Here is a 12,287-nt window from a genome sequence, read left to right as displayed (position 1 = left end):
AGTCAGTTTCTACTCACACTGAACTATCGGCAGTAATTTAAGTATAAACTCTCACACGGCTAAAATAAAGAATATACATTTGTAAAATATTAACATGAATTACTTACAACGTGTAGCTGTGTCCAATGCTGACCTTGCTAAGGGGGAAAAAAAGAAAGTTACTTTTGTTAGAATAAGCCTATTGGCAAGCATCCATTTTTAAAACACATTTAGAGCTTCTAAAAGGCTTATAAAAACAGGTGTTTGAATACTCAGTACATAATAAGTAAAATATGAGTACCACTTCAGATAAATTAACTTTATACAATTCATTATAAGCTATGATATGGAGGAATCATGGAGAGTAGTACTTTACTACTGTAGAAAATTTTTATCTATATATTTTGTTGTTTTAGTTATTACAAATTTAAATCCCAATCTGAAAGTTGCTCTACAAACTTATCTGTAAATGACTATTACTATATACCTGCTAATTAATTACAGTATTAAAAGTTATAGCTGTTGTATGATATTGGGTACATATGGATAGTTCCAGAGAATATATATAAATCTATCTTGTTGGTTAGGTTAGAAAATCAGGGAATGGAAAAGAAGGGGATGGTAAGGAATAGGGAACTTTAATTTCTCCAACATAGAAATGTACTAGGTGTAATAATATTTTTTAAAAAGGTCATCACTAAGAGTTTTATAATTCACCAGGTTCAAGGAAGCCACAAGGTCAAACCTTAACATGAATGTAGCAGATCTCAACCTGGTCGTCTATCACAATTACCTCTCTCAGCACCAACATTTGATCCCAGCCTGGGAAATATATCTTAGCATGTTAAAGTATTGCCGACACCCATTTCCTGATGTGACTAATAAGTATGCAGTGTGATAAATGTTAGCCAGCTGTCTGACTATAAGTAGCCACTTAGTTTTCACTTCTGTACTATTTTTGATAATTGTGAATTTCCTGTTAGTCTAATATTCAAACTGCAAAATAGAAAGTTAAAGCTGAAAGATAGTATCTAAATGTTCAAAAGAAGGAAAATGACCAAGTGAAGCCTCATTCACCCAACAGGGGAGTCACTAGACTATTATGCACTTTATGACTTTAATAAATCATAAAGGTAGTATAATAACTGAGAAAACTTTAATGTATGGAATAAAGTAAAAAACAAAGTTTATCCATACCCTAAATTTAAATACTGAAAATATTTTTGCATAAGAACAGAGACTTGAAGAAAACAATAAAAAAATGAAAAGTTAGTAAATTTAGTTGTTGGGATTATATTACAGGGGTTCATTCTTTCAATGTTCTTAATTATGTCGTTTTCCTTGATTACATTATAAAATAGGAAACATAATTACAGAGATCTAATCCAATGATCTTACTTTTGTAAATGAGAAAACTAAAGCCTAGGACCGTAAGGACCGGGAATTCTTAACTTCACTAGGTCCTGAATACAGGCATTACCCGGCTCAGGTGTTACAACTTCTAGGAAGCAGCAGTGCTGAGAACAGGAACTCTGGTCTACCTCACCTATGGTAGTGAGATACTGGGAAAACATGGATCAGAACAGGGTTAAGATTATACAGTTCATTCACATATGATGGGTCTCTGTCAAGCACTTTTCTATGTGCTACTGATTTGACTGTAATTTTTTTCTTTAAAGATAAAAAAATTGAGGCTACAATAGTTTACTGACTTAACCTGCTTTAGGTCATAGTAACTGCAGAGCTAGATTCTAAAGCCACCTCTCATGTAGCACTCAAACTCATACTGAACCACCTCTGAAAATGGGAATGTCTGAGGTCTTCTGATCACACACACAAAAAACTGCCAGTCCTGCCAGGAGTAGGAAGCAGGACAAGAAGCCTTTAGAACAAACACTTTGACTGCAGGGGGTTCAAGAGTAGAGAAGGTGAGCTGTCAAGGACACTGCAGAAGTAATCCAGATAAAAAAGGATAGTTTGAGGGGAAGAAAATATGAAAGTACTGACTGTGGGTTTGAAAAAAGTAGACTCGGGAACCAAGGAAACAACATTGACAGGACTTGAGAATGGACCAGAGGCAGGGGTGCTGGAGGGGAGGAATCAGGATACTGGTCAGGATCTGACTTTAAAAGCATCTGGGTATTGCTTCACAAGGCCACTGAAAAAAACATTCATATCTTTTGTGCTGAAGATTTTTGTAAGAATAAGGATACAAGGGTGGGGATATATGATGAATTCTGCAGGACTTGCTAATCTTAAGAACTCTTTAGAAGAAGATACAAGTGGAATAGCATAGAGGCTGGCTGTAAAGAGGAACTAGGATCAAAATATAACCTGGAAAATTAGGAAATGGATGAGGCCTTCAATTATCAAATAATGATCAGAAGCCAAGAATCTTCACAACCCGGAGTGGCTAATGAAAAAGAGACAGATGGAAAATCAGAGAGGAGTTTCTAAAATGGTCACGAAAGCTGGGAATGTAGCTCAGTGGTGCCACGCCTGCCTGATAAGTGCAAAGTCCTGAGTTCAATCCCCAAGACTGGAAAAAATAAAAAAAACTAGTCATGCCAGCTTGCTTATAAAATTTGAGGTGTGAAAACAGTCAAAGGAAAAAAGTCAAAGTCTGTTAATCACAAGACTTTCAAGTAAACAACATCACTTCCATTTATTTTGTGTAAGTGCAAGAGCGGGGCAAGATGCTCGATGGTAAACTCTCAAAGGACTTCGTTACAGACGAAACTTCACTGTTGCCCTATACTCATCAAAACTAAAAGTCTTCTACTAGGCCTACCATTCTGAGAATGTTAGCCGCTGGAACCAAACAGGTAAATTACTTTCCATCATAAAGGATGTCATCTAAGAGAAGAGACCAGGCATAACACACAGGCACCAAACCACCTCCTCTTCTGTAGTGTTTATTCTTCAAACTCCAATAACATTAGTCCTTAATTTCTTTTGATATGTACAACTTCTCACCTTAAGGAGCAATAAAAAATCTTTCTGATTTAGTAGTACCAGTGCGTATCTTTCAATAAGGCTAATGAATCAGAACTATTTTGTACTTTAGTTATTAATAATGAGTCAGGAAATTTACGTATATACTACTTACCAAGGATTTAAATTCCACAGGATAAAAATAAACTCCATAAAACATTAAATATTCACTACAACAACATGCAAAAATAATTTGGACTGAGTTCTATACATTTACTAGCTAAGTGTACATGCTGAAAACTAACACTACATTAAATTACAATCATAAATAAGCCTGGTGAATTGTAGCCATGTTCACATCCTGACTGGGACACTATATTATAGTTTCCAGGACTTTACTAATAGGAGAAACTGAGTAAAGGGTATGCAGGATCTCTGAGTACTTTTTGTTTGTTTGTTTTTTTGAGACAGGGTTTGCTATGTAGTCCAGGCTAGCCTTGAACTTGTGACATAGCCCAAGCTGGCTGCACAATCACAATCCCCTCGCTCAGCCTCCTGAGTGCTGGCCTTACACACAGGCATCACCATGCCTAAGTCTAAGCATTTCTTAGAAATGCATATAATTTTACAATTCTCAAAAATATTTTAGGAAATAAAAACTTGGGTTTTTGCTTTGTAGATTTGTATTTTCTGTTTGTTTTTTGGTGCTGGGGATTGAAGCCAGTGTCTCACACATGCTAAGCACATGTTCTACACTGAACCCAGACCAAAATATTGTTTAAAAAAAAAAATCACCATCTACCTTGTAATTTCAACTAGTTTGCATAAATTTGTACTACGTAATAAACCTGAGTCATAATGATTTACAGAAACAATCAAATATCAAATGCGCTGTCATATCACTAAATGGGAAAAATAGAAAACTCGCCACTAGAGGAACTAGTTAATCTTATGGACACCTGGAATACTGATCAGAGGAATCATCCCAAACTGGGCTAACCTTCCCTTTGATAAATTAAGCTAGATGCTAAACAAATCACAGAAGATAACACATAATTCATTTTGAAAATAGTCTGAAGTAAAACCCCACCAATTAAATTTTCACCAACCTAACAGACTGGAATATACTACGGTTTTATAGATATAATGTACTACTTCATTTATGACATCAAAACATGCATCTACTCTAAGAGTGCCTAAATTCAATAGCTAAAATGCACACTGTAAAACCTTGCAAGTACTTAACATTAGGAAAAATTAAAATGAAAATCAGGACAGACAATTCTCCTAATTAAAATACTCAGCATTTGTTCTCAGCTGACTATCCCTCATTTTTCCACTCTGGAAATACGCTTCTTTATCACATAAAAATCTGAATCCTCAATCATCATTTAGACTCAATCAGCATTTCTATCTACCTAATCCAGTGTTAATATGGGGTAAAGCACTAAGACATTACTGCCCTCCAGTTGATGGGAAGACACACAAAAGAATCCCTCCCAAGCATTAATTCATACAAAGCAAAGCTCACTAATTCAGAGATTTCAAAATTTTTTCATTCAATTCTGCCTATTAAGCCAAAATACTGTTTGTAGGTTTTATAATTTCACTTTGCATGCTTAATTTTTAATGCCTTAAACAACACTGCAGCCAAAGTTTACTCAATATAAGATCTATGAAAAGTAACAGTAACTTCTCTAAATTCAAATAATGAAGGCCTACAATCTCTCTAGAAGAGACTCAATTTTATATAGAGGTTTAAATATAAGTATTTCTTTAATAGATAAACATTAAGTTCTATTCTTTATTCTCATAATGATATACTTATAGGCTAGAAATACACATTAGGTACTTAGATATACAACTCTCTAAAAGAGCATTAAATTGATTCCATTTCATTAACATGGATTTTGTTAAAAACTACCTTATAATGGTACATTTACAATATAGAAACATTAAATGAATGGATACCAAAAAAAAGCCACACAAAAAAGGACAGAAAAGTCAGATGAATTTCAATGATCAATATTTAAAATACATTATTGTGACTCGTAATCACTTGGTAACTGAGGGCTGTATTTGGGTCCAAGTTTTCCAGCGGCCAAAATTTAAACTCAGGGGTGCTATATCTTCTAGACTGTGCATTTAGAAACTATGATTTATACCTCTTACTAGGTATAAAACAGTCTTTTTAAATATGTTTAAAGTGTTGAAGAGAAGATTCATTACTTTATACTAAATTCTAAGACTTCTTACATATTTTAGAATATTCTAACAAATCACATTTACTGGTATCATTCTTTTTCTAGACAGGCTAAACAGCAGTGATTCAATGTTGAGAGTTGATAAAAATTCAGACAATTACATTAAAAATAATGTTTAAAAAAAGAAAAAAGTGAAACTTACCAAATAGATTTCCTAAACTTGCATCCATTTTTATTTCAAATACTTGAGAAATAACATAAAATGTCAGTAAAAATACTGCCACAGCTACCACCAACTTTGCAGCTCCTAGATAAAAAGCAGAAAAAATTCAGCATGAGTCTACGAGCCCACAGAATTTTTGTTATGCATTTTAATTAAGTTTCTTTAAGACTACTTAAATCATTGTGTACTTTTACATGCAAAAAACCCTCATCTGTCATCAGTTGCTAGCTGACTACATAAAAATGTCATGGCTAACTGAGTTTGTTTGATGATACAATTCCTAGTTCTTTCCAAATATAAAGGGCAATGCTATAGAGAGATGCTATAAAACACTGGACTTTCTGGAGATATTAAGGCCAAGATATCCACTAAGCAACAAGTTCTCAAGTGAAATGTAACAGGTTTACCAACATTTCTCCTACAGCTATATCGCTCATGGCTTGGCAAACAACAAAGTCTCCCTACTTAATACTTAGGTTAAGACAGGCATTCCACTCCTGGAGGACATAATTTGGCATCTATATTTTATAACACGGTTATATGGTGAGCTCCATGAGGGCAGATGCCTCATCTTTTATACCTATGTATCTTCACTCATGTCTGAGTGCCTTACAAATAGTTATCACTGACATTATTGCTATCTAGTAAAGGACAAAGTGGAAGATAAATAGAAAAACATCAGCAGAAAATATCTTCCTCCCAAGCTTATGATCTCAGAGATAGGCCATTAGCTTATTCAGGAACAATATTAATACATGTTTATAAAACTTCCCTTCCCCTTTCCTTAATTTGTGTTGGTGTAAAAGGTAAAGGGCTGGGGATGTAGCTCAGTGGCACTGCAAAAAGGGGGAAAATAAAAAGTAAGACGTAAAAAGACCAGCAGTCATCTCACTTTCTTAAAGAAAAAAAAAGGCCTAAAAGTGAGGTGATCACCAAGGATTACAGATAAATTAGTGGCAGCACAAGGACCAAAATGCAGGAATCCTAACAAAGCTAAGAGGTTTGTACAAGACTCCATTCTAAAACCAAATTATCTCATTCTCCAGAAAAAATAGCAAGCTCAATTAAGGAAGAACAAAAAACAAATATGCTCATTTTAATTTCACAAACCTGAAAACAATTGACTGCATCCTTGCAGGGGAGGGAAGGGAATGAGCTGATGATGCTCTCTCTGTAAGGCTGAGGATGCAGAGAAGCAGTAGCTTCTCAAAGCCTACTCACTGCTATTTAGAAACACTCTATTAATGGCTATGTATGGGGCGGGTAGGGAATAGATGGTAAATGATAAATTTCTGTACTTTCAATTTTGCTGTGAACCCAAAACTGCTCTAAAAGTTAAAGCCTTAAAAAAAAATTCTATCATTATAGCATGTGGCAACAAGGAAGTATAACCACTAATCTATCCCAGCCTCTCCCATTTTCTACCTTATGTCTTAAGAGCAACTACAAGCTGCCTACATTTTTAGTGTTTAAAAGTGCAAAATTCATTAAGCTTTGAACTCTTTCCACCAGTATGTAGCCAAGTGGTCCATGGCACATTAATATCATCAACAACTCTTTGATAAAGAGATAAACAATAACAAGTGGAATATTTTTCTTAAGACCGCAGCTTGAAGAGGATATACTGCATGATAGTATGACCATCTTATTTTCTAGCAATTATGAGCATGTGTAACCAAAGACAACCTTTCCTTGTCTGTCCATAAAGCAGAAATGTGAAACTTACTGTTGAACAAGGAGATATTAAAATCAGATCTATAAAAGAAAGTTCTACCCTAAATCTTATACAAACTACACGTGAGTCTAAATTAAAAAGTTACAAAAATACATAAATATACTTTTTAATATAGTACATGTTATGGTTGAGATCTGCAATCTCCCCCAAACTCTCATGTGCTCAGGGTTTTTGAAAGCTGACTGGATCGTGGGGGTGCTATGGCCATCAGCGGAATTGTTCACTAATGAGTTCCGCAGCTGAAAGTGCTGTTCAAGGTGGGGCTGGAGGTAGATGACTCAGGACAAGACCTGGAAGGGTGTATCTCCCTCCCTGACTCCTCCCTTCTATTTTTGCTTCCCAGCCACTATGAAGTGAGCAGCTTTCTTACATGGGACACTTCCACCATGCCACTTCTGTCTTGGAGCCAGCTGACCATGGGCTGAAAACGTGAACCAAACCAAACCTCTCCTCCTTTAAGTTGTAGGTGTCAGGCACCGTGTCCCAGCAATAAAAAAATGAAAAAGGCAGTATATATACCATTTACCGAGTGCCCACTATAAAGCTAAATGTTTTATAGTGTGACAACCTCATTTTACACAGCTTTTCAGATATCACTTTCATTTTACAAATACAGAAAATGAGGCTAAAATTTTGTATCACCTTCCTGGAACTAGTAAGTGGAAGCACTTACATCAAGACCTATTCACTTATTACTGGACCATCAGAGGAACCAGGAAGAAACAACAGCTCTAAGAAAAAGAAAAGCTAAAGGTAAAGAAACTAGCATTGTCTTTGGAACTTGCTCTGGAAGATCTTCTGCAGAGCTGGCCTGATTCAGAATAAATATTCAATTCTGGAGTTGGAAGACACTGTAACCACACCACACAATTCCCATTCTGAACCATTCATGAAATTCCTTTTTCCTTTTAGCCATGGAAGGCAGGTATTCCTATTTTTCACAAACCGAACAGCATAAACATTAGCTGTAAGAGTAACAGCTATATGGATATTTCAAAGCAACCAGATATTTTTTTAAACAGAAGAGAATAATTTGTTAAAATCAATAAACTAACAACTAATCTTCCCTATTTATTCACTAAGGCAGTTCCCTCAAGATCTATACTAGGAACAGTGAAAATATAAAATAAGCATTTAATGAATAATTACTCATCAATTAGCCTGGGCATTCATTGTCAGAATCTGAGAAATAGACTAGATGATAAAGTTAATTTAAACTAGAACACAGAATTATGGGCCAAATAGAAACTTGCTTTTCAAGATATCATGCTTAAATAATGTACTTTAAATCATCTACAGAGATATAAAATCCTAAATAGTCCTGCTATATTCAAAGATCATTCAAAAAACACAATGCATGTGTTTTTAAACCACAAACAAGCTTGTGGTTTCTGAGGAGACTTTTCTTCAACAATCGTACAATTACTTTTAAAAAGATGTTTTGTAACTTCAGGGCAAAGAGATCCAGTTTTTAAAATTTTCACAAAAGCATTAGTAACAACCTTCAATTACATTTAATAATCATGATGTTTGATCAACTGCGCCTGACTCTATACAATTATGACCAAAGTATGAAGATTTGTTTGTTCACTTCCCTTAACAGGCATTTTAAAGAAATACTGCTTTTAAAAATATTTAGCTTTCCATTGAGATGAAAATTAAAAGACCAATTATCTTGATTTTGAGAAATTATAAGTTGCCTTCCATCTTGGGCACATATTCAGTAGAAATTCCTTTGTAAAACAAGCATTTCTTTAGGCCTTTACTGGAGGAAGTGTGGGGGAAACAATCTCTTACAGGTAGGAAGAGGTTATCCATGTATTTATAGATCAGTCTTTTTGTAATGTCTTATTGATAACTACCTTAATATTATGAACATCTAGTGATTTTTTCATTTTTTAAAATATGCTGCTTCAGGAATAAAGTCCTTAACCTAACTTCACAGACTGAACTTGAACAAATATTGAGCAAAAATACATTTCATTAAATCCTGTGTATACATCAGTTGTAATTTTACATGGAAGAGATCTAAACTTTTAAACTTTAGAATTCATTTTTCTCAAGAGGTGATACCTTTGCAAAAACAAAAATCAGCTTCCCTATGCTATCAAAACCATTCTTCATATTGGCATTTTCTGTATAATACTAAGCAAACAAGCTTAACGTATAAGAAATAAACATTAAAAACAGAACTTAGAATATTTACTGCAATTTCAAATGTCACTAAAACTTTACAAAATTCTTATTCAACATCCAGTATGTGATTTAAAAAAATTAAGACTAACGAGTGACTTATTTTTTGCTAGTCCATGTTTGCAGTACATGATTACATGCCTTGTATGGAGTGGATACATGCACACCGCAACTCTTCATTCCTTCCTCATCCCCTTCCCCCCTCCATCTCTTGATCCCCTTCTCAACCGAGAAAGAGCTATCTCCCTACTTTCTGCTCTCTCTCTTAGTTTGCTCTTTACCATTTGAGTTTCTCCTGTGATATTTAAGCTTAACTATAATTTATTCTAGCTCTGTACTCAATATAAACACCATTTTCCTCTCCTTTAGACATTATAAACAAATAAGTTTCCCCAAAAGTCAAAATTATATTCCCTGGATTAAACAGCTTACCTGCTACCCTCATGTTTGGTTTTTCAGTCTATGGCACTTTTCATTAAATAAAGCTCCTAAAATCAAAAGAAAAAGCAAACACCATTAATTCTAGATTGAATATTCTTCCTTTGATTGAGTCTGATTTGGAATGTATACATTAAAGTAGTAATTAAGCAAATCTCATGACATCTCTGAGGGTCTGTGTCTTACATGGCTGTTTCCTCAGCTCCCTCACAGAATGAACAAATGAGAAAACCTGCCACTGAGCATGTGGCCAGAAGGCAGTATCTTACTACTCTCAGTGACAATGCATCTTCAAGGAACTTCTGATGAGTTCCAAACTTCCAATTTGCAGAAAAGGTTGAGATTAAGCTGTTCATGTAGTAATGGAAAAAATTATTGTAGAAATGGGGCAAGAGTTTAGGACAGTCAGCTCACACCAGTACACGATGCTACTTCATTTCTGATGTGACAGAATCCAGGTATCACTGCTATAAGCATTCATAGCAATGAGTTCTCTTCAGGTTTTTTTCAGTTTATATTTGGAAAATAATGCATACAGAAATACAAAATTACAATTTCAAATATTCCAGCAATCATCATTATTGACAGAATAATACATCAAATGAAGAAATTCTTTTTCAGTATTATTTACCACAAGAAACAGATGCTACAAAAAAACTTGCATGTCTATGCATGTTTCTCTCCTACAAAATAACAGAGGTGAAGTTAAAAAAATAAAATGGAAAAATTTGATAATAAAGCCAGGTCCAAATTTAGCTGGACAGCTTCCACAGACACATCAACCTACTGTAAAGGTTAAATTCACAATAAAGATACTGTATTTTGATACTTGCATTTCAATGCTGATGTCTAATCTAGTAATTCACAGGAAGTTTTAAGTAAAAACAATGATACACCCCTTAGGACTCTGAAAAGAAGTGAGACATCCAGTCTTCTTATCAATTATTTCAGTGCTGACTCCTTTCCTCTGCACAATCTACCCTGAAGGGGGGTGCTCAACATTTACCTGAGTTGTTCGCTATTGATTTCCTTCCTTTGTTAGTTATTTGAACACCTTCCATGTAATAGGAAAAGTCAACATTATATATCTTTTAATACTACTTAGCCAAAGGCTAGGAAAATACTAAACGTTAACAAGAGATACTGAGGTATCTACCAGCCATCACTCGAAAGTAGAAAAAAGCCCTTGGCTTTTCAAATGGAAATTCCAATAGGTTATAAATCCTCTTTGGCTTCCAGTGAAATTAAACTTTGCCTTCACAACTCACATGTCTTTCCTCCCAGTTAATATTTCAAAATAATTTCACTCATCTGAGCATGGTCTAGGAAAATGTCTTTTATAAGCTGCTGGGCATCAGACACCTGCTGTTCTATTTCAGTTTCTATTACCTACTGAGGCTGCCGCATCTGTATAGCTACTAGCACTGCCTCATATACCTGCCACCTGTTTTTACTTCCAACAAGCCTGTTTCTAAACTCACCAATGCCAAGACTGCAATGTAAGCAACTACCTTACAGCTGACTGGTGAATACAATTGTTTCCCATTTAAAATTTCTTAGCAAATTAACATTTAGTAAGATCTCTAATTTCATCAAATTAAGTTTCAACCATAACACATCTTCAATTAATTAGCTTAATGTTCTCACATCTTTAATTAATGATGCAAACATGTAAAACAGCAAAGAAGAAGGAGTATCGATCACAGTGTCCTCTACCAGAGCAAATTTTAGCCCAAATCATTGGCTGACCTGTGTCTATAAGCTGATGGTGCTGAAGTGGTTTGAGATGTGTGGCTGTGTGTGGGATGGTTAAATATATTTGAGAGCAAATCATAGAGCATGTTTATAATATGCTAATTCCAAATCACTCCTGACTTTATGCTCCTAGCAAGGCATTTAAAGACAAAGAAAATCTTTATAATAACCTTAGTGAAGAAAAGGCAAAAATGTAATGAAAACTTTAGACCAAACTGCCAACAATGAAATAAGAAGAGAATGGGTCCACAGAAAAGGAACAGAACAGTAAAAGACTGAAAAGACCTCTAATCTAGAGTAAACAAGTGAAAGGGTTTAAAAAGGTCTTACCTCATTTAAAGGCAGAGATACAAAAATTACAGCCAGTTAGCAAAACCAGAATTTTAGTGGTTGGAGGCTATTGTTAGGGCAGATTAAAAACAAATAAATTTGAAGAAATACCCTTCAAACCATGCATTTATGGAATACAGGTACTCTAAAAGTAGAAACATAGGCCAAAACAAGAAGTTTCAGTGATTCGGACAAATAAACCAGGTTGTTCAATGTAAGGTGCATAATGATCTGAAAGCAGACAGCAAAAAGGGACTCGTGATGTCCCTGTGCTGGATGAACACTATGTGACCTAGCCTGAGGAAGAGGGCCCAAACTAGGAGCTCAGATCGACATATTGCACTTCTTTGAATGTTTTATAATTTAAAAAAAAATTTTTAGTTCAAATACTAGTTTGGTCCAATTGAGTGAAGGGTTGTTATTCAAGTAAAAATCAGGGTACTGTATGAATAAAAAGGTATTGTCTTAGACTCCATTAACGTCATCAACAGCAGCA

At 34.8% G+C, this 12,287-nt stretch overlaps 1 protein-coding gene across 4 annotated transcripts in view; it reads right to left on the bottom strand.

Moving 5' to 3' along the window:
* Fam3c (FAM3 metabolism regulating signaling molecule C) overlaps positions 1-12,287 on the bottom strand; it is a 48,915-nt gene that overhangs the window by 28,739 nt on the left and 7,889 nt on the right. For all 4 annotated transcript variants that reach the window (XM_021237596.2, XM_004856452.4, XM_087204592.1 and 1 more), the window contains exons 2-4: positions 9,701-9,756; positions 5,320-5,424; positions 108-137 (exon numbers count right to left, since the gene is read on the bottom strand). In XM_021237596.2, the coding sequence (XP_021093255.1) occupies positions 108-137; positions 5,320-5,424; positions 9,701-9,713 (148 nt within the window). In that variant the 5' untranslated portion in view covers positions 9,714-9,756. The remainder of the gene's footprint in view (positions 1-107; positions 138-5,319; positions 5,425-9,700; positions 9,757-12,287) is intronic.

The sequence above is a fragment of the Heterocephalus glaber genome, unplaced genomic scaffold (genome assembly GCF_053883595.1).
Source record: "Heterocephalus glaber isolate CG9 unplaced genomic scaffold, H.glaber_assembly_v1.0 deba00000546, whole genome shotgun sequence".
Classification (NCBI taxonomy): Eukaryota; Metazoa; Chordata; class Mammalia; order Rodentia; family Bathyergidae; genus Heterocephalus; species Heterocephalus glaber.
The sequence above is the reverse complement of the archived record's forward strand: the minus strand, read 5'-3'. Positions and strand labels throughout refer to the sequence as shown.